We start from the raw sequence: 21,426 nt of genomic DNA, 5'->3' as shown, positions 1-21,426 counted from the left end.
CTGACTGTGGTCAGCCCATGGCCAGACCAGAGGTATTTAACGGTCAGGGGACCAGGTGAACCAGTTTTTGTCCCCCTAGGCAGCCTCAGGAAATTGGCCTGACCTTGGTCAGAACTGGTCTTGGGACTCTCAGAGAGTGTCCAGACAGGAGGGCTATGCAGGCAGGGCTCGGCAACTCACATCAAGAAGGGTGCCCCTGGTTGCAGTGGCTGAGTCCTTTTATTGGAATTTGCGGTGGCATTGAGATGATCTCATCTCTGCTGACTTCTGTGCCTTCTGAGCATCCCTTCTGTCTTTCCCATCCTGTCCTGTCCTCTCGAGTAGACTGACGAAGAAGACGAAGTCGAGGTAGGATGTGTATAAACATGGAGAATGCCACACGTGACCCTCCCGAGCGTGCTGTAGAATCTAACCTGACGTGAGCGGCATGACGCGCCAGCCCTGTTCAGCACATTAAACCTCGCATGACTGTTTTCTGCTGGGTGTGCGTGTGATCACTAACCTCCTTACATGGGTTCTCGTGGTGTGTGTCCCAGGGACTGACTGAAGGGAAACTGCATTTTCCTAGCTGTCCTGGAGTCCCAGGCCCTGTTAAGGGTGGCAGGGTCAGCAAATCTCTTCCTTTTGCTGGACAGATGGACAAGGGGTGGGATGGGTGGTGGCTCCTTCCCCTGACCCTGGTGCAGATGCCAGAACCAGAGGCCAGGGCAGGGCTGCCCAGACCAAGGATGAGGAAGAAGCCGCGCAGATGGTACAAGCCACGACTGTGCCCTGGGCTTCAGCACCAGGGCTGAGACAGTGGGTAAAAAGAGGAAGCCAGGGATGGATGGAGCTGTTCTAACAAGTGTTATTCTGACTCTTTATTTTTCATCCAGATGTTTGCCTGTGTGTGCATATGGCCCAATATTCTAGCATACCTCTTGTAAAACATACACTGTATCTTTGCTCAGCCTAGAATTAGAGAATCTCATCATGGGAGTGTAATGCTTGTGAAAACAACTACATTTTTGACACAACGAGAAGAAGTGAATGTTGCCAGACTCAGTTTCAGCATGGATTTCTGGGCCATATTCTGATCTGGGTCCTGAATCAAAGTCTTTTGGGGCCTTTGGCAAATCCCTCCATCTTGGATGGCCTCAGTTCCCTTTTCTGTAAAGCGAGGGGGACAAGATTCTGCACCTGAATCTCACTTTTAAAATTCTATCTTATCATAATAAGTGATCCATACGAACACTTTAACTGCTTTCTGGCACCACATTTGAAAAAATAAATCGCACTGTATCTGATTAACAGGCATGTTTCAACACTCACATCCAGCCTTTGGTGTTAGATTTGGTTTCTGAGTTCTTCCCAGGGTTGCAGTCCATCGCCCCTTGCCGGCTTCCCCTGAGGGAATCTGCGGTGAGCCGGGAGGCACACTGCAGCAGAGGGATGGGTGTGGTCCTTCTGGGCCCAAGGTTTCTCTTTCTAAGGGAGCTTGCCCCACGTGCAGCCATCTGTCATCAGTTCATTGACGCCCTCACTGACTGCCATCACTAATGCACGTAAACAAAAAACGAGAGAGACAGAGAAGGCTTTCCTCAACTGGAGGTTTGCTGAGCTTGAGTTGGTTTTTGGGGAGTCACCTCATGCCATAACCCCCTTGCTCTTGCAGTCTGGCAAGTTCTCCAGCGGTTCCCCGGCACCCCCGAGCCAGCCGCAGGGCCTGAGCTATGCAGAGGATGCTGCTGAGCATGAGAACATGAAGGCTGTGCTGAAGACCTCGTCCCCGGCCGTGGAGGACGCCACCCCGGCGCTGGGCGTCCGCACCCGCAGCCGCGCAAGCCGAGGTAACACCGTCTTCCGGGGTGGCGTCCGTAGTGTCGGGTCCCCCCACAGGGTCCAGGTGGCTGTGTGTCTGTCTGGGCGGTGGACGGTCCACTCCCCGGGGCTCTCTATACTGACGTCATCACACTTTCCTTCACTCTCACCTTAGTGACCTGCCTTCGTAGCTTCATTTCAAAACCAAGCAACTTTCCCCAAAGCACAGCTTAGTTCACACAGGAGGTAGGAGTACTGTGAATGAACCCTTGTGGGTTAAAGCCGAGATCAGCAGGACTTCCCTGGTGGTCCAGTGGCTAAGACTCTGTGCTCGCAGTGCAAGGGGCCTGGCTCAATCCCTGGGCAGGGAACTAGTTCCCACATGCCACAGCTAAGAGTTCACAGCCAAATAAAGATAAATATTTTTTAAAAACAACCAGAGATCAGCAAACTGTGTCCTCCAAGCCAAACTGAGCTGGCCATTTACTCTGGTAGGTAAGGTCTTAGTGGAACACAGTCACCTTCCGTGTGTGACACTACGGGGCAAACTCGAGGGCTTGCGACAGAGACTGCGGGGACCATGGAACCTAATGTTTTTCCTCTTTGGCAGCATACAGAAAAAGGTTGCTGACTGTTGAATTAAAATGCTATCCCTTTTTGCCTTTTAAATCCTTGGAGCAGAGAGGAAACTAAGCTTCAAGATGGTTAAGACAGAGAAGAGTTTCCAAGTCTGTTTCATAAGTTGGAAAGGATTTTTAACTTGAATTAAGAATTAAGATGTATTTCACATCTGAGAGTGCTTCCCCGTGCTTCCCTGGTCTAGGCTGATGCCACGTTTACCTTCCTAAGTCTCCTCGCTGCCTGCAGGGTCCAGCCCATGCTATTCATGTGGTATGCTGAGGTCCCTGCCTGGCCCCACACTTGGTTTTCACTTGGTTCCACATGGTGTGCATTGCCCTACTCTGCACACCCTGTGTCTCCCTGCGGCCCCACCATGGCCCCTGCTGGCCCCTCTCCTCTGCCTGTCCTGTTACTGCCAGAGTCCACCTCCTCCACACTCTCCACCTCACTATGCACTCCTGAGACCCCAGGTTAGGTCTCAGGAACTTCCAAACTTTACAACTAAAGAGGATGAACTCCTGAAGGACAGGCTTTCTCCTCTTGGTGTTTGCTTAGCACATACTGTGCACACAAACTAGAGGAAGCCATTTATTTATTACCCAAATTGAAATGCTTCAGAGTGTAAAAGTAGGAGCAGTGAGAGACTTGACTTTCTTGGGCTCCAAAAATCACTCCGGACATTGACTGCAGTGATAAAATTAAAAGACTCTTGCTCCTTGGAAGAAAAGCTATGACAAACCTAGACAGCATATTAAAAAGCAGAAACATCAGTTTGCCGACAAAGGTCCATATAGCGAAAGCCATGGTTTTTCCAGTACTCATGTACATATGTGAGAGTTGGACCATGAAGAAGGCTGAGCACCAAAGAATTGATGCTTTTGAACTGTGGTGTTGGAGAAGACTCTTGAGAGTGCCTTGGACTGCAAGGAGATCAAACCAAGTCAATCCTAAAGGAAATCAGTCCTGAATATTCATTGGAAGGACTGATGCTGAAGCTGAAACTCCAGTACTTTGGCCACCTGATGAGAAGAACTGACTCATTGGAAAAGACCCTGATGCTGGGAAAGATTGGAGGCGGGAGGAGAAGGGGACGACAGAGGATGAGATGGTTGGATGACATCACTGACTCGATGGACATGAATTTGAGGAAGCTCCTGGAGTTGGTGTTGGACAGGGAAGCCTGGCTTCCATGCTGCAGTCCATGGGGTGTCGCAGACTTGGACACAACTGAGCGACTGAATTGACTGACAGTGTCCCTGAATCTAGTTCCTTCTCCCCTTAATGCTGGGCTGGGCTTCTTAATGCAGGGCTTTTTCTTTGATAGACAGCCAAGAATATGCTGGAAGAAGGGATGCCTGCCTCCACCCTTCCCCATTATCCTGACTGAGACAGAGGATAAATAGAGCAGTCAGCCCTTGTGCTACAATCTAAATCCCAGACTATCCCCAGATACATGCAGGTGTTACTGTTCACATCAAAGCATCACAGATTAGGTTCTCTGCGATTTGGTCTTTCTGAACCCTCTGATTTTCAGGTAGTGTTGGATGTGGAATTAGGAAAAGAAAATAACTTACTATTTGACAAAGCACAGGGAACCTTTTGGTGAGCAAAAGCAGACAGATGCAACTGTGACAGACCACAGCCCTGAGTACTTGGTGTGGGGCATTCTGATTGTCTGGTTTTCTCTGTGGAAAGAAAGGTGCCCTCTTCTTGGCCAGTGCTGGCTATAAAAGGCCTCCATTTCTCAGATCAATTAAGAAGTGACAGGAGAGAAAGAGTATGTAAACAAGAAAGAATGTAAGAGGAGAGAAGAAAGTTGGGGAGGTCAGAAGGTGAAAAAAATAATACCATTAAATGCTGAGCGGTAGAGACTGTCAGTCTAGACAAAGCATAAAGCAAGGATGAGAATAAAACAAAACAGCTTTGCACTGTTGGGTGTGAGGCTGGGAATCACTGGTTCCCGAAAGGCCTAGGGCCTGCTATGCATGAGTCTGCCTGTGCCCCAGCAGCTCTTGGAGGCTTTGTCTCCTAGGCTAACCGTGGCCGCCAGGAGATCAAGGGCAGCATGGCGCCTGCACTGCAGTGACTCCAGCCGTCAGGAGCCGAACTGCTGCGCCTTCGTGGATGCAGGCTGGCAATGCAGGCCGCCCTGGGAGGTGGAGGCCTGTATTGCTGTGCTGTGTGCTTGGCCACTTAGTCGTGTCTGCCTCTTTGCGACCCCGTGGGCTGTAGCCTGCCAGGTTCCCCTGTCCATGGGGAGTCTCCAGGCAAGAATCCTGGAGTGCGTTGCCATGCCCTCCTCCAGAGTATCTTCCCAACCCAGGGATCAAACCCAGGTCTCTTTCTAATAGAACATAATTTGTTGTTGTTCAGTCTCCAAGTCATGTCCAACTCTTAGCCACCCCGTGGACTGCGGCACTCCAGGCGTCCCTGTCCTTCACCATCTCCAGGAGTTTGCTCAAACTCATGTTCATGGAGTCAGTGATGCCATCCAACCATCTTGTCTTCTGTAGTCCCTTCTCCTTCTGCCTTCAATCTTTCCCAGCATCAGGGACTTTGGTAATGAGCCAGCTCTTTGCATCAGGTGGCCAAAGTATTGGAACTTCAGCTTCAGCATCAGTCCTTACAATGAATATTCAGGGTTGATTTCCTTTAGGATTGACCGGTTTGATCTCCTTGCAATGGAACATAATGGGTTGTGCTAATTTGAAAAGAGAAAACCCTTCCATAGTGGAAAGGACAAAAAGAAAAAGATATTGCTGGCTTTGTGCAATGTGGGTTCATTTTCACTAACTGATAAAAAGAATTAGAAAGGAAAGTGGTTCAGTCTCTCTGCACTTGCAGAGACTTCTTCTTCCGGGTGGCATGTCACAGGGAGTAGCAAGTCACCACCCCTGCTACTGTAAACCAGAGACGTTAATAAAATAATGAAAACGTTCCTGCAGAATACATCAGAGAACTGTGAAAGAAGAGAGAACTAGGCAAACTAGAATTCTAGGTGAGCTGAGGGCACCTCTCTGAGAGCATTCGCCTTGTCTGGGCCCAGGCTGAGAGTTAGATTTGCTGTGAGCAGAGTATCTTTAATAGTGAAGAGAATCCAGCAGAACTTTCAGTAGTCATGTGAGCTGGCATAAGAGGATGGAGCTAGAGAAGCTTCAAATGCAGACAGTTTTCTTCATGGGACATTTGCTAAGTACTGGGGCAGGCTGGGGAGTCGGGGGGAGTGGGAAGCTGTGTCAGAAAGGCTGTAGAAATGTTCCTGCAGTCTTGAAGTTCTGAGGAAACAAAGACAATTTAGAGTAAGCACCTTCAACAAATGCATACAGATAGTTAAAGACAGAGATGGACTGATTCTCAACGAAAACTGCTGTTTGGCCCCAATCCTGCTCAGTCCTCCTGGTGGCTCAGTGGTAAAGAACCCACCTGCCAATGCAAGAGACACGGGTTTGATCCCTGGGTCGGGAAGATCCCCTGCAGAAGAAAATGGCAACCCACTCTAGTATTCTTGCCTGGGAAATGCTATGGACAAAAGGAGCCTGCTGGGCTACATTCCACAGGGTCACAAAAAGAGTCAGACGTGACTGAGCAACGAACACAACAAGAACTGCTCAGTCCTTCACTGTGTCTGCTTAACGGAAAGGGTAAAGACTTGGGGGAAATGACACTGACTTCAGACTCTGCACTCTTTCCTACACAAAGCACAGTACATAGTCAAAATTAAGAGCCAGGAAACATGAAAATGTGACCAAGAGGAAGAGAAGTAGACTAGAGCCGCAGATCCACAGGTGATCCAGGTGCTGAAATCTGCAGCCAAATTTAGCTATTTGTAGTTGTTAAAAAAAAAAATAAAGGAAAATAGAGACAGATTGATCAAAAGTTTGAAATTTATTTAAAAGAATCAACTGGAAATCCTAGAACCAAAAAGAAGATATCTGATATGATTAACTGATATGATGGGTTTAACAGCAGAGTGGTACCCACAAAAGAGGTTGGTGAGTTCAAACAAAATAGGTTAGCAGAAAACAAACAAACTGAAGCATGGTGAGAAAGAATGCATGGAACGAAATGCAAGAGATCGGTGAAGTGGGATGAAGTGAGAATCACTCAGTCGTGTCTGACTCTTTGCAACCCCGTGGACTGTAGCCTGCCAGGCTCCTCTGTCCATGGAATTCTCCAGGTCAGAATACTGGAGTGGGTAGCCATTCCCTTCTTTAGGGAATCTTCCTGACCCAGAGATCTAACCCAGATCTCCTGCATTGCAGGCAGATTCTTTACCAGAAGAGATAGGTGGGACACAGTCAAATGGTCTAACATATGTGTAACTGGAGTATCAGAAAGAAAAAGTGGTAAGAAGTAATAACTGAAGAAATAATGGGTGAGAATTTTCCAAAGGCTCATGATAGACAGAAATCCACATATTTTAGAGAGGTGGCAGGTCCAAGGAGGGGCTTCCTGGTGGTCCAATGGTTAAGGATCCGCCTTCCAGTGCAGGGGGCATGGGTTAGATGGTGGAAGAACTGAGATCCCACCTGCCTCGGAACAGCCCTTGCACCACAATGAGGGGAGCCTGTGTGCCACAACTACTTGCGCTCCGTGCTTTAGAGCTCATGCTGTGCAACAGGAGAAGTCAGCTTGCCACAAAGCAAAGACAGATATTTAAAGAGAAAAACAACAAATCCAAGGAGAGGAAATACTAAGAAAACCCTACCTAGGCATACACAGACAAACTGCCAAGACCCAAAGATAAAGATAACATCTTTAAAACAGCCAGAGAGAAGACTGTACTCTCTGAGGAGCAACAGTAAGAATGATAACTCACTGTTAGCTGAAACTATGAAAGTCAGAAGAAAGTGGAATGGCACCTTTAAAACTGCCAAAGAAAAAAAGAAGTTTCTAACCTGTTATAAATCTATACCCAGGGAAACTCTTTTAGAAATGAAGGTAGATGTTTATTACAGTAAATAATATCTATTTGGATATAATTATTTTCATTTTAGACTATTTCTTTGTTAGATTTTTAAGGGAAAAATTAGTTGCAGTGTTTTCTTTCAAACTATAATTTGCATATTTTTTAAAAAATGAGGTCCAAATAAAATGACATGGTACTATCATGGTCTGTAATGTTTTATCTGCTCCGCCATCTCTCTCTCTATTTGCATATATTATATATAATAAGTTACACAGATGTCTCAGTATATATCAATGTCTGGCTGGCACCTGGGAGACCCTAGGGATCCCCTTTAGAGTCTAAGGTACGGGCGGTGTTCTCCTGTGGCTATATGTGTGTGCACGAGTCCCAGAAAGGGAAGCATGTACACAACCAAGGAGAACGGGCTTCCGTGGCAATCGGGCAGTGAGGAAAGTAACCAAGAGGCGAGGGGACAAGGAAGCAGAACCAAGACTGAGGTCATGAGAGAGTGATAGCATCAGAAAACTGAGTGTGACGGTCCTGGACAGATGGCCACGTATTCCTTGTGGGCATCTCCTGACATGTCACAGTGCAAGCAGTTCCCCAAGAATGTGTAAGATGGACATATAGGTAATTCTCAGTGGAAAGATCAGATGATGCCTTCATTTCTGGCTCATTTCAGGAGCCAGTTACATTGTATTATGAGCAAAGACAATTGCCTGAGCTTTGTGTGTTTTGGAAAGGGTAGCTTGGCATTTCAAAATGGGGCACCGAATTTTAAATCAATAGAGAAAAGAGAAAACAGGAAATTGCTGGGTAAAATGCGGTCGTTCTGTTGATGGCTCTGTTGTGAGGAGGGCTGTGGTTCAGAGGTTCTGCCGAGCCCAGTCTGCTGCCTTGAGGCCTCTTGCCTTCGATTAGAATACCTAGACCAGCCTGAGAATGCAGAAAAATTCAGCAATTTCAAAAATTCATTTCTGAGAAGAACATATTTTTCGAGGGTTTTATGATGCTGAAAACACTAACCTTCTGATGGAGACAAGTAGATCAGTTGCCATTAGGTATAAGCAGAAAAAGTAAAAATGTCCTGATTTTCTATATCCCAATGTTGTAAGTATGCTCTTACTCGTAAAACAAAGCAATTTTTAAAAATGACCACAACAAAAGCCTTGTTTGCAGAAAACATCATTGTCCTATGGGCTCAGTTCTCAAATACGTGCAAGTGGTCAAACACTGGAATCCTGGTTCTCGTTTGCAAAGTATGAATTGCTTGTGTATTTAATTTAGTCATATGAATTTTACTAGCAGAAATTATGACTAAATTATAGTATATTAAATTATGACTCTAGTGTATTACATATTTGCAGTCTATAAATGTACAGTCTCCTGAGCTGTGATCAACTATTCCCTACAATTTCCATTAATATCCAAACACCAAAAGTTTTGAAAAATTAGTATAGAACTCAAAATTTAAGATAAATGTTTACTAACATTTTTTCCCTGTAATTTGAGAAAAGCTGACTATTCTTCAGCTTTAGCTGGACCTTGGTCAAGTTCAGGGTACCTGTGTTCCACAAACACAGAGTCTGAGAACACTCACTTGCAGGCTCTTCAAGTCATATGTTTATTACAAAGAGAAGTGTAGGCAGAGAAAATTCACAATTTTGAGCACATTGTACATCTTTTTTCTTACAGAAGCATATTTCCCATCTTAGAGAAGAGATTTCACAAAGAAGTTGATCAGTCACAAAGTTCATTTTTAATGAATCAAAATAGCATTCATTTATAAGTGTTTAATATGGTTTGAGAACCCATGTTTTTGTGGTACTTTCTTCTTGCTGGTGTAGAGGCAGGTGCTTTCATGTCAGACTTGGACTGTCTTAACATATAGCTATAAACACTTTTTTTTTTTTTTCTGGCCAGGAAGCAGATAAATATACCAAAGAAAATGTTGTTTGGGGACTTCCTCGGTAGTTAAAGAAGTTGGTTAGGACTCTGCACTCCCAATGCAGGGGGCCCGGGTTCAATCCCTGCTCAGAAAACTAGATCTCTCATGCTGCAACTAAGGCCTGGTGCAACCAAATAAAATTTTTAAAAGTAGACAATGTGTGTTACCTCCGCTTTCCTAATGGAAGAGGGCAATCCTGTTACGATTTTTAAAGGCTAGGTAATCCAAAGACGAACCATATGTTACAAAATCCATTGACTTTTATTTAACTGAGTGAGAAGTTAGGGTTAGTTGACATACACTAGGCACACAGAACCAGAGACAGACAGCTGAAACATAACAAACGTCTCAGCACATTTCTGGAGCACATCACTGGGCGTGTGTGCTGTGCAAGGCACCATGTCGCATAGGGAGGCTACTCTCCTGCCACCCCCACGACCACAGGACGTGGCAGGTGGAGACATATCCAGAACAGTGAGAGATGGGGACTCAGCTGTGTGACAGAGGAGTGTGACATAATGTGCCCCGGGTGTGGGTTCCTGGGAGGCCAGAGCCCGGAAGGTGGCGGTCCCAGGTCACTGCGGTGCCCCTGCAGTGGGGACGGGTGAGCTCCCTGGATCCGCCAGGCTCCGCCCTGGCTCTGGGCTCCGCTGGGCTCTGTTGCTGACGGGCTTCGCTGTGTTCTCCTTCTCTCTGAGTACCTCGTGCTCTCTGGTTGTTTGATTCTTCAGGATCCACTAGTTCCTGGACTATGGGCATGGATGACTCGCCTAATGTCACGGATGATGCCGCTGATGAGATCATGGACCGCATCGTCAAGTCGGCCACCCAAGTGCCCAGCCAGCGAGTGGTGCCGCGGGAGAGGAAGCGCTCCCGCGCCAACCGGAAGTCTCGTGAGTGCCTCGGAGTTAGGGTGCGGGACTCGGCCTCCTGGGAGCGGCCTCCTGGCTCTCTATGACCCGGGCCGGTGGGGACTCAGAGGTGGGATTTAGTGAATTGCCCGTGGTGCCGGGAGGGCCCACCTGTGGTCCTCGACAAGAGGATTTTGTGCTGGACCGTCAGCGCTGGCCACGGGGGAAGGAGGCGTGCCGCAGCCGCCTGTCCACCGCATTTGCCACGTCTGGTCAGGCCTCCCCTGGTTCACACGTTGTCCCCAGGAAGGTCTGAAAGGGGATATTTCAATGTCTTTGGTGTGCAAGGATGGATACAGTGGGCCAGTTGCCAAGTACTGCCCTGAGTGCTTTGCTGAGGCCATGATTATGCCCCTCGCCCAGCATCAGGGACCACTTTCTGGGCTGGAGGCTATTCCCCAGTGGTTCGCTGTTGCCCGTGAACATGCTGAAAGGGAGCCCAGAGGTGGCAGGTGATTTTACGGTCATTAGGGTACTTGCGATCGTTCATGTTAGCCTAGGTTGTTCAGGCCTTTTAAAAATTTCCTACCAAATAGAGGATATTTCCTGCTCCCTGTTACCTGCTCCTACCCGCTGAATGACAGGTGTGGAGCCGCCTCCGGGGGCACCAGGCTGAGTCTCACAGGGACGGCTCACTTCGAGAAGCAGGTTCTCTGAATCCTTTGACATGGCCATGGCCCTCCTCTGTTTCAGAAGAGAGCTCACCGCCCCAAGCCTTGGCCTGCTGCTGGTCACTCGAGAGACGGCTTGAATCTCCACCAGCTCAGCTTCCAGGAATGCTGACTAGGACAGGGATTTCTGATGTTACGTAAAAAGGATGCCTCGTTGCCTCTGCTTTTCTTGGCTCCCAGAGTGAAAAGAGAGTGCCTCTCAAGAGTCAAGAGTTCAGTAAGAACTCAAACTCAGAGCCCCCCCACCCCCCGTGCAGTGCCACCCTGCACTCATGGGGGGGTGGCTGCGTTTTGGCTGCGTACCGTGGCTGCCCTGGTTCTGTTTGCCCCGTTGTCACGCGTGTTTCCAGGGTAAAGAATACTAAACTGAATTGCCACAGACTCTTAGAACCTGCCCCTTTTATATCATTGCCTTTCTATTCTAGTGGACATTTTCTCCAGAAAAGTAGGTTCCACTCAACACCACTTGCAGGGAGAAGCAGAGCCTTGCAAATTACAGAACTTGGGGGTTGGGGGTTGTGGTTCTCAGGTCAGTGAGATAGGAGGCTGGTTTTGCCACACTCCTAGAAGAGATCCATCCTGCTGGTACACGCTTCGAGTACCTTTTTGAGTTGTGATTCTCAACCCTGGGTGCACAGTAGAACTTCCTGCAGAGCTTTAAAAATCTCTGGCGTCTGGGCTGGACTCAAGCCAACCACCAGAGAGCCTGTGCAGTGGGATCCTCCCCTGCCCCTGGGTGATTGGTGTCACTAGAGGGACTCTCGCTCCACTTTGTGCGGCCTCTGCCACACTCCCTCCATTTTTAAAATAGAAACCTATCATTCAGGGGGACTTTTTACATCTGTAAGAATATGTTTATGGGCTCCAACATCGCTGTCTTTATGTTTTCCAACATTTCCTGGCACTGCTTTGCCATCCTTCTGGTGCTCCCATGTGAAAACTTGACTAGCGGCTTGTGACTTAATGTTGTTCCTCAGACAACGTGAGCATCTCTTGGAGGGTGGTTAGAAACACATGTTCACAGGGACCTCTCCAGGGCAGCTGATTCAGAACCCGCATTTAACAAGATCTCTGGGGGACCCGAGCATATAGTAAGGTGCAGGTGGCACTGGGGTACGAGGCCAAGACTGGAATTGCAGGGTCCCCAGATGTGCACATCTTGGGGGGCAGACTCTTCTCCAGAAGCTCACCCTTACTCTGTGTGCTACAGGCCAGGCCAGCACGTGCCTTTTTCTGAAGAGTGTGAAATAGCATTCCTTATACTTTAGCTCGCTTTCTCTGTGCACACTGGGAAGGTCTAGCCTCTTGTGGTTTGCATCTCTTCTATTACGTATGGCTTGTCTACATCATTTGCGTATTTTTCTCTTGCTGTTTTCATAATCGGAAATCTTTTTCTTAAATAGCTTTTTTTAAAAATGAAATTTATGAAAGGCTGTTGGGGTCTTAAGTAGATTATCGTCAGTATTTGTCCTTTATTGACCCCAGGCTCCTCTGTCCATGGAGTTCTCCAGGCCAGAACGCTAGAGTGGGTTGCCATTCCCTTCTCCAGGGGATCTTCCCAACCCAGGGATTGAACCCAGGTCTTCTGCATTGCAGGCAGATTCTTTACCGTCTGAGCCACCATGGAAGCCCTTGTCCTTTATTACCATTCTCTTAATTACTTAACTAAACCAGTAACCAAATGGAAGACACCACACACTAGTAGACAACCTCAGTGCAAAGTCTCCATTGGGAAGAGCTAGCGGAAGCAAGTTGGGTGGAGTCGGAGTAGAGAAAGTATACCAGGCCAGGGATTGCCCCCCAGAAGATGGGCAGGGTTGGGCCAGGGATCTCAGAGAAGGAGACTGCCTGAGACAGGGGCCTGGCCAGTCCCTGGAGGCCCTGGCTGTGTCCTCCTCCTATAGCTTGTATGTCTGTGTTGGCAAAGAGTGTTGGCCCTGCCTTCCGGCCAGATTCTTAGAGAGACACATAATGTCAGTGGGAACAATAACACAATCATAATTAATTTTCCTCTTCAGTCTGGCCAGAGATATTTTGCCTGTTTTTGTGGTTGACATAAAATAATTTCCTGTGGTATTGTTTCCATTGCAATCTTATGCAAAACAGTCCTATATTCTTTTTATTTAGCCAAACATATTTTGTCCCGTGATGCAGTTGCTACAACAAATACAGCTCTGCATGTATGTAAGTGTTTATCTGTAACCAGTTTCATTTATTAGTGATGGCACCATCCACAGAAGTTTGAGATGGGGAAGTTACTCTGATTTCTATTATAAAGGGATGTAAACTCCAGCTTTTCACAAGAAGTTAAAGGAACGAGAAAAAACCAACCTGCAAAATCGACATGAAGTTCTGGTTGGGGCCTCACCCTGGAACAACGCTGCATCAGATTTGATTGTTTAATGGTGGCGATGAGGCAAGTGGATAAATGAATAACCAACATATTTGGGCTATAACTCATTTAGCTAAAGACAATAACAGTCCAGCTGTTGCAGGAGACCAAACTGAATCCCACCCATAACCTAGAAATTTATGACCTGCAAGTCACTCGAGACTCCTCGTGGATACTTAAACTTCTGCTTTCATGTTTGATGCTGGTGGCCAGGCTTACCCCTGCCAAGAGTCCTGCTTAAAGCCTGAAATATGCGGCCAGTTGGGACAAGCCCAGGGCACTGTAATGGATTCCCAGGTTCCCAGGCTCTCTTCTGCTGTTTTCCCAGCTGGTACCATCAGGGTCTCAATAAGTAAAATGTTTTGAATTGTCCAGTTGATGTCTAGCCTGTAAACTGTCAACACAAATGCACCTCATATGTTCCCCCAGAATCTAGCCAAGGCTCTCGAATCAGCTGGTGGAGGTGACAGAGGAGAACATTCTCCATGTCTTTTGTTTTCTTCTTATTTTGGTTTTTCTTTTCATCACATTGTATCCGTCTGGCCAAAAGGTTAATTTGGGTTTTTTCATTACATCTTACGGAAAAGTCGGAATGAACTTTTTGACCAACCCCATACTGTGTCCGGGCAGGAAATGGCAACCCACTCCAGTATTCTGGAAAATACCATGGACAGAGGTGCCTGGCGGGCTACAGTCCATGGGGTTGCAAAGAGGCACGACTGAGTACACACACACACTGTCTCCGGGCTATTTGTTCTCTTAGGCCTCCCAAATGTTGGTCTTCCCTAGAAAACCTTACAGCTGACGGGCATCTGAGGTCTCCTTCCCACTGTGATTCTGCGGGACAGGCTCGGGGTCTGGGGAGGAAAAGGGCGCTTGTGTTCTTTTCTCTGGGATCCATCTTCAGAAGAGGGTTTCTGCCCTGCTGGCTGTCTGCATGTTGCTGTTAGCCTGGCCTGTCACAGAGCAGAGGGGCACTAGGGACTCGTGGTTTGCCTTTTACTCTTTCCCAGAGGAGCCCAGGTCTTATCCCACTGAGAGAGGCTGGATGCCCCCTCTCCTGCTGTTTTTCTCCAAGGAGGAGTCTGGGCCCCACCTGTGATGTGAACATGGAGTTTTGGGCTCAGGGCTATGTTTCTAAAAATGCAATCACTTTGACGTGACCTACAAGCAATCCAACAATGTCTTAGGAATATAAGCTAGGTCATCTTTATAAGAACGGTGTTTCAGTGTGAGGGGCCAGAAGTCTCATTCTAGGGGCTGCTGGGAAAGGAGCACTGAAATCTGACGTGATTTCATGACTGGACTCTCATTCCACCTCTTACAAAGCTTCAGCATTCCTCTTGAAGGGCATGTGACATGTTCATGTTGATTCGCTATAACAAAGATCTTATGACATACTGAGGGACGTTCCCATGCTATATGTTACAGAATTACATGGAGAAGGAGGCTGAACAAATCTGAAAAAGTGTTGACCCTGTTTTAGGGAAAATGGTAGCCATACCTCACAAAATATATTGAGTGCTGGATCTGATCAGTACTCAGGTTAAGTGTAATTTTCAAAGTGGTATTTGAAAATGTCCAGAAATTTTCCCACTAATCCCATTAAGAAAAATTTCCCTGCATGTTATTACATAGTTCTTCCCTACTTACAAATTTTATATTCGTTTATAGGGCTAACAATGGAAAGAGCCAGAGACTTTAAAATGAATGCTCTTAGAATATAGTAGAATAAGATGTTAGCAAAAGGACCAGAGTTTCTCAATCAAACTTTTGTCTTCTCAACATCATTACTGTTTACTTTGAGCCTAAATATACTTCCAGCTCATTAAAGCTGGTCTGATTGCCCCTTTGAAGACAGCTAAGGGCGCCCACCCATGTACACAGGCCAGAGGACAAAAAGATAAATAGAATAAGTCCGAGAGGGAGCCCAGAGTCTCCTAAACCTGGTGGTGAGTCAGTGCATTTTAGAGAGCCGATTTGTAAGGGATGGGCCTCTGGGGAGAAGTGCCACCCCATCAGCGCCCACTCCCAGCTGCAGGAGTAGAGTGGCCAGAGAGAACGGAGCTGACAGCCACTCACTGACTCACTGGGGCCGACTTTAAGCCTATGGTGGGTGTCCAGCCCTTTGCACTGGGAAAGGAAGATGGGGAAGTGAGGAAGGTATCTGTAGCCCGGTCTTCACTGGGAGGGTCTGGGAGGCAGGGCTGGATGGACACAGGAAAGGGGCTCTGGGGGAGTTTGCCAGGGGTAAGCTGGGAGGCATAGGTAGAGTGTGGGGACTAGGGAGTGAGACAGTGCTTTCAGAACAGACCCCAAATCACCTGAGCCCTGGAGGCAGGTCCAAAACAGGGTGTACAGGCCCTGCACCCAAGCCCATGAGGGTGGAAGCAGCCTCTTGCTCTTGAGTTGCTGGGACTTTGATGTAATGGAAAGCTCAAGTCTTGGAGTTAGAGAGGCAAAGCAGGAAGAGCTTGGACGTGTTTCCCTGCACTGAATGGCTCTCCCAAACTGCGAACTGTGTTGAAAAGGGAGGCTGGCCTCTGTGTCCCTCACCATATCTGTCTGAATGGCAGGCACCCTTTTGCCCAGAGTGGAGGTTCAAGAGAAGAGAGGATCCGTGGAAGAGAGGAATATGAGATTTTGTCTTTCCTGTGTCAGAGAGCTATTCTGGGAACACAGCAGAGGGTTCTCAGAAGGGGGCTTTGGAAAGTGCCAAGCACCTTACTGACAGGAGGTGACAGTGGTTCATCGTCTTTGCTGCCAAGTTCAGATGGAATCCGTCTCCATGCTTGAGGATCTGCACAGTCATAACACAGAGGGGACTGGCTCCCATTTAAATGGCTTGGCTTCACTCAGCCTGTCTTCTTCCAGCAAGTAACGGCAGTGATGCCAGCCTCCCAGGATGGTTGTGAGGGTTAAGTGAGCCACCTGTGATGGGGTCTCACCATCCCCCTTCCCTTCACACTGGTGCCCAAGGGTCCCCCTTGGAGTACGAAGCTGCCTGTAGAAGTATAAGGGCTGTGTGCAGAAGTCACCCAGGAGCTTGTGCACAGAAGACACGCCCACCTCAGTATCACTTTGCTGCCATCACCCACCTCCCTCCCTGAGCACCACTGTCCACCTCGCTTGAGCCGCTGTAGTTCGTGGACCAGACCCATCTGGCCCTCTCTTTTTACCCCCGGGGCCCCGGCGCAGTGGCTTGCCCCTGTGCACAGAAGCCTGGGTTGTCAGCACGGTGTGTGTCTAGTTCTGTCGTGACATCTCGGACACACACAAAGGAGCTGGGCTTCATCTGAAAAGCGGGAAGGCATTTCTGTCCTGCCCAGGACTTGCAACAATGCTGAGAACTCTGAGCCCAGAAAGCCATGGAGGAACTGTTTCATTTCTTCTCTCCCTGGCCAGACTCCGCCCTCTCTCCGCCTGTCCTCCCCACTGCGTGACTCATGAAAGGCAGTCTGCTTTTGCATTTTCACTGATTGCTCTCTGCTCAGTGCCTAGCTAGCAACCGAAGAGATGGTGGAGGAGTGCTGGATGTGAACACAGCTACAGATGTAGGTGGGAAGTGGGGTAGGGACTGCACAGCCACGACTGTGGCCAGACCAGCGGTTGTAGAAAGTGCCTGATGCCATAAGTGTTGGGCCTCCCAACAGTGGCTGAGTGGTAGAGAATCCACCTGCCAGTGTAGGAGGCAAGGGTTCGATCCCTGCTCTGGGAAGATCCCCTGGAGAAGGAAATGGCAACCCACTCTAGTAATTTTGCTTGGACAGGGGCGCCTGGTGGGCTACAGTCCTTCGGGTTGCAAAGAGTTGGACACAACTTAGTGACTGAACAACAACAACAACCGTAAATGTTGCCAAGAGCCGTCTCGGCGTGAGTGAACTTAATTCTGGGTCAGGCCTGTCACCACAAAGGCCATCGCCTTGCTGAGCAGCTTTGCTGCATCGCAGTCAGATGGTAATGACTTAAGTCAGGGATCTGCACCTTCCAGGAGACCAGTGTTCCTGTCCGGGATAGGTACGGCTGCGGCAAGGACTGTCTGATTCTGATTCCATTTAGGCTGCCACAGGTCCGCTGTTTTCCCTCTCAGCCTTAAATGTTTCTCCTGACTCAGACAATTGCCCCGATGCGGGGATCGGCCCCTGCTTCAGTTCCCCCACCTGCCGAGGGTAGGTCCAGCCCTAGCAACACTCCTGTTTTTTCCTCCTAGTTCCTTTGTCCTACCGAGTTGTGCGTGGTTCTGTATATTCTTTTACGCTGGTCAGGTACCCCTGTCCACTCTTAGCTGCCGTTCTGCATGCATCTCTGTGTCTGCAGGTGTCTTCCTGATGTATCCCTGGAGAGAGAGGTACTGCACGTCTGCCTACTCCTCTGCCTTCTTGTTCCTAAGTCAGGCATCCGAATCTCCCAGGAGGTCCGGATGCACGTTGGGGGTCTCTCCCAGAGACACTGGTTCTTGGTGCCCCAGGCTGAGCCTGCAAAGTCCAGTTTAAATCAACCAGCTTTGGGAACCTTAGCCCCTTGCTGTTGTCATTCGAAGTTTTTTTTTTTTTTTTAGCTTTTTATTTTGAAAGAATTTTAAGACTTCACAAAAAAGTTTCAAAAGTAAGCTCCGAGAGTTGCCTTCTGTCCTTCGCCCAGCTCCCCTCAGTGTGAACACCCTGCGCGCTGTAGGATGATGTGTCAGAGTTGACTGTTAACTCAGCTGCAGTCTTGACTCAGATTTCGCCGGTGTCCCACCAATGCACGCCCTTTTCTGGTCCGTCACCCTACTTCGAGCCCCATGTTGGGCTGTCATCGTGTCTTCTCCATCTCCTCTGCTCTGTGGCAGACATTCATGACCTTGACACTTTCGGAAAGTACCAGCCAGTTATTTTGTAGAAAGCTGTCAATTTGGGGAACCTTGCTTTTAATGGACAGGATTTTATGTGAAAAAAAAGATGTAGGGCAAAAGTAAGGAAATTAACCTAAAAGGTTAAACATTGACCAAAAAAAAAAAAACCACCCAAACCCACAAAAATCCCACAGAATGTCTAGCATTGAATTACTAAGAATGACACACAGCTCCTGGTATTTAAGTCCAAAGGGGCAGGACTGGACCCATAATTTTTCTCCCTCAGCAGACAGGTCCCTCCAGGAACAAGGGCTGCATAAACGAACAGCTCTGATAGCAGCTGGGCCAGTTACTTCCCAAAGCCAAAACGAAAACACGAAGGACATCTTCAGGCTCTGATGTGAGTCCCTGTCATCCTGCACATGCTATTCTCAGGATACTCATCAGAACAGTCTTTAGGATCTTAGGGATTACAAGCAACAACAATGACTTATTTCCAGATCGCTTAGCATTATATGACAAAAAATGAAAAAAAAAAATCTGTCAGTGATCCAAAGAGCACACATGCGGCTTTCTGTCACATGGGAGTAAAACTCGGTCCGTTTGCCATCAGAATGAAAAATTGTCGGCGCGTGGGCTGCCAGGCTTGTCAGGGCCCAGCTGTCCAGGGTGGGCTCTGGCTCGAATGTCTTGGTCCGAATCCTTCTCTCCCACCCTCTGTGGGGCCAGGGTCTCTGTCTCTCCATGCCGCTGTTGCTCATTCCCTGGCCTCATCTCATAGGGTTTCCACAAAATCGGGATGAAATAATCCGTGGTAGTGCTCAGGAAACGGCAACCACCATCATTCTTCTCAGATTCAACTTAACAGAGTCACCTGGGAGCACTTTGCAGGATTAAACAAGTTTTTTTCAACTCAAGGGTGGAGGGGGAAGAAAAGAGAAAACAAACGTAGGATTTTCCCGTGAGCCCCAGACCCCTCTGTGCTGCATGCTGACAGTAGAGGTGCCCCGGGTCGGATCCCAGGGCTGGCGTTCTGGGAGCTGTCACAAGTGCCTGGGGCGCCAAGTGGCTGCTGGTGCCAGCAGAGTGACCCAGGCCGTCTATGGAAGGGCTGCGGGGCAGACAAGGATAAACATTTCCACGGTCTGTTCTCTGTTAAGCAGCTGCGGGGAGGGGAGGCAATCGCATGTGACAAGCCGGGGAGCTCCGAGGCAGCCGGAGCGTTCAAGCGGGCAGGGCAATGGAAAGGGGCCCAGATGTTATCTTATCAGATGGAAGCCAGCCCCTCCAGCCCCCCACCTTGCTCGCTCGCCAGCACTTGAGACGTGCTATTTGAGAATGCCCTGTTTGATGGGAGGCTAGTTTCTGCTGTGTGAGTTCCATATTCTGCTGATCCCCTGCTTCTCATACATCCCCAGCCCTTCTTTGCTTTCTGGAAACTTGCTGCGTGAGAGTCACCCCCTGTGCCAGCAGGGTCTGCTGCCGTGTGCCCCTCCCCTCACTCCACGTCCGCATCAGCTCCGGGCCTCCTTGAGATGACACTTGGCTCGAGGTGGAGGCTCCTGTAACCCCTGTTGAATGAATGAGTTAACTGATGAGCAGGTAGACAGACACTGTAAGGGCCCTTTCCGTGTAGGGCTTGAATTGGGGTACCAAGCTGACTTCAATTACCTGCATTACACATCTACTTTCCACTGGTAAGGTGAATTAACTTTGAGTTTTTAGCAAAGTGTTCGAATTCTTAAGGTCCTCTTCAGGGTTAATATATTTCTGGGAGAATTTATCTGAATTGTCAGGAAGGCCTACAGAAATTAGGATTCCATAAATGGGGCAAATTTTCTTTGCATCCCTACCTTTCAGGGACTCATCTGGCAAGCAGAGGGACCTTTACTTACACTGGCTTTTTGCCACAGCAGAGAAAAGCCTGGGCTGGAGGGGTCTCAGGGGTCTACAGCATCAAAACGTGGGAGTAGACCATGAGGCTGAGGGCAGCAAGGCTGGGACAGTACCGTTAAGCTTTGTTCTGTTCTCTGGCCTGCTCCCGGATCAGCTGGCCTGAGGCCCATATCTGTTAGGAGAGTATAGCCTGTTCTATAAGGTGCCAGGGTCCTTACTCAAATATTTACATGAACTGAGCACTCTAGTTATAGGGCTAACATGTGAGCAGATCTAAGAAAGGCATCTTTCAATGCCCACCAGCTCGTGTGGGCATTGGGCCAAGCAGGTAATCCACGAGGGCGCAGAGCTGTGCAGAGCAGTGGTCACTAGCCCGTGCCACCTCCTGTTGCCAAGGAAACGTGAGATGCCCGCCTAGTGCAGCACGGACTTCTTCAGGGAGAAGCTTCTATCTTGGATAAGAGGTCTCAGCCGTCCTTGTCAAGAATGAGAAATATTTCATCTTGTTTTCTGCCACTAAAATTATCTTTCTTTAACAAACCCTTGAAGGAGTGTTTAAAGAACATAAAGGGTATTACAAACTAGTATTTTTATTGCTGCCCCATAGAACAAATTCCATTACTCAGTTACATGCAATCTGCCCCCCGCCAAGGCTCTGGAGCCAAGCATTTTGTCTGGATGAGTTAGATGCTCAGTCTGGAGCCCAGGATGTCTGGGCTTGGGGGAGGGTGAGCTGGTGCAGGAGCAGCTGTGGCCAGGGGGCTCTGGGGCCCTGCTGGGCTTGGAAATGCAGTAGTGTGTGCAGTGGCCTGATCTGAGGATACCCTCACTGCAAAACTTTGTGCTGCTATTAAAAACCCTAAGTGTATCCATTCTTTGAGTTAAAGAGCTGAGCCAACAATAGGTTCTCCATGAAGTATCTGTTGACTGACTGATGGATTAGGTGTTGGCCCCTGTCCAAAGTAAGACTTCCTTGGTGGCTCAGATGGTAAAGAATCTGCTTGCAGTTCAGGAGACCCAGGTTCGATCCCTGGGTGGGGAAGGTTCCCCTGGAGAAGGGAATGGTTACACACTCCAGTATTCTTGCCTAGAGAATCCCATGGACAGAGGAGCCTGGTGGGCTACAGTTCACAGGGTTGCAAAGAGTTGGACATAACTTAGCGACTAACACTTTCCCTTTCCTTTCCAAAGTGCTCATTCCTGGGAGAGAAAAAAGTGTTCATTAGTAGATATTAGTCACTGTTTGTTCTACCCGAGACCTGACTCTTTCAGGCCCTTTGTCCATGGGCTAAGTGGGCTTTTGCCCAGGGAGGCATGGATACAGGAGTTGTCTACAGACACTCGAGATGGGGGCCTTGCCTCTGTGGAGGTCTCAGAGGACATAGGCTCCCTTGTCATGGAGGGAATGTGAGGAATTAGATCTGGCAAGGAAAGTGGGAAACAA

At 48.4% G+C, this 21,426-nt stretch overlaps 1 protein-coding gene across 4 annotated transcripts in view; it reads left to right on the top strand.

The window, feature by feature from the left end:
- Positions 1-21,426, top strand: part of FHOD3 (formin homology 2 domain containing 3) — a 530,296-nt gene that overhangs the window by 506,811 nt on the left and 2,059 nt on the right. For 3 of the 4 annotated variants that reach the window (XM_052660258.1, XM_052660256.1, XM_052660255.1), the window contains 3 exons: positions 325-348; positions 1,655-1,829; positions 10,010-10,171. In XM_052660258.1, the coding sequence (XP_052516218.1) occupies positions 325-348; positions 1,655-1,829; positions 10,010-10,171 (361 nt within the window). The remainder of the gene's footprint in view (positions 1-324; positions 349-1,654; positions 1,830-10,009; positions 10,172-21,426) is intronic. The other variant, XM_052660257.1, reaches the window with a different exon arrangement.

The sequence above is a fragment of the Budorcas taxicolor genome, chromosome 22 (assembly GCF_023091745.1).
Source record: "Budorcas taxicolor isolate Tak-1 chromosome 22, Takin1.1, whole genome shotgun sequence".
NCBI classification, from domain to species: Eukaryota; Metazoa; Chordata; class Mammalia; order Artiodactyla; family Bovidae; genus Budorcas; species Budorcas taxicolor.
This window is presented reverse-complemented; position numbering and strand designations above follow the sequence as displayed.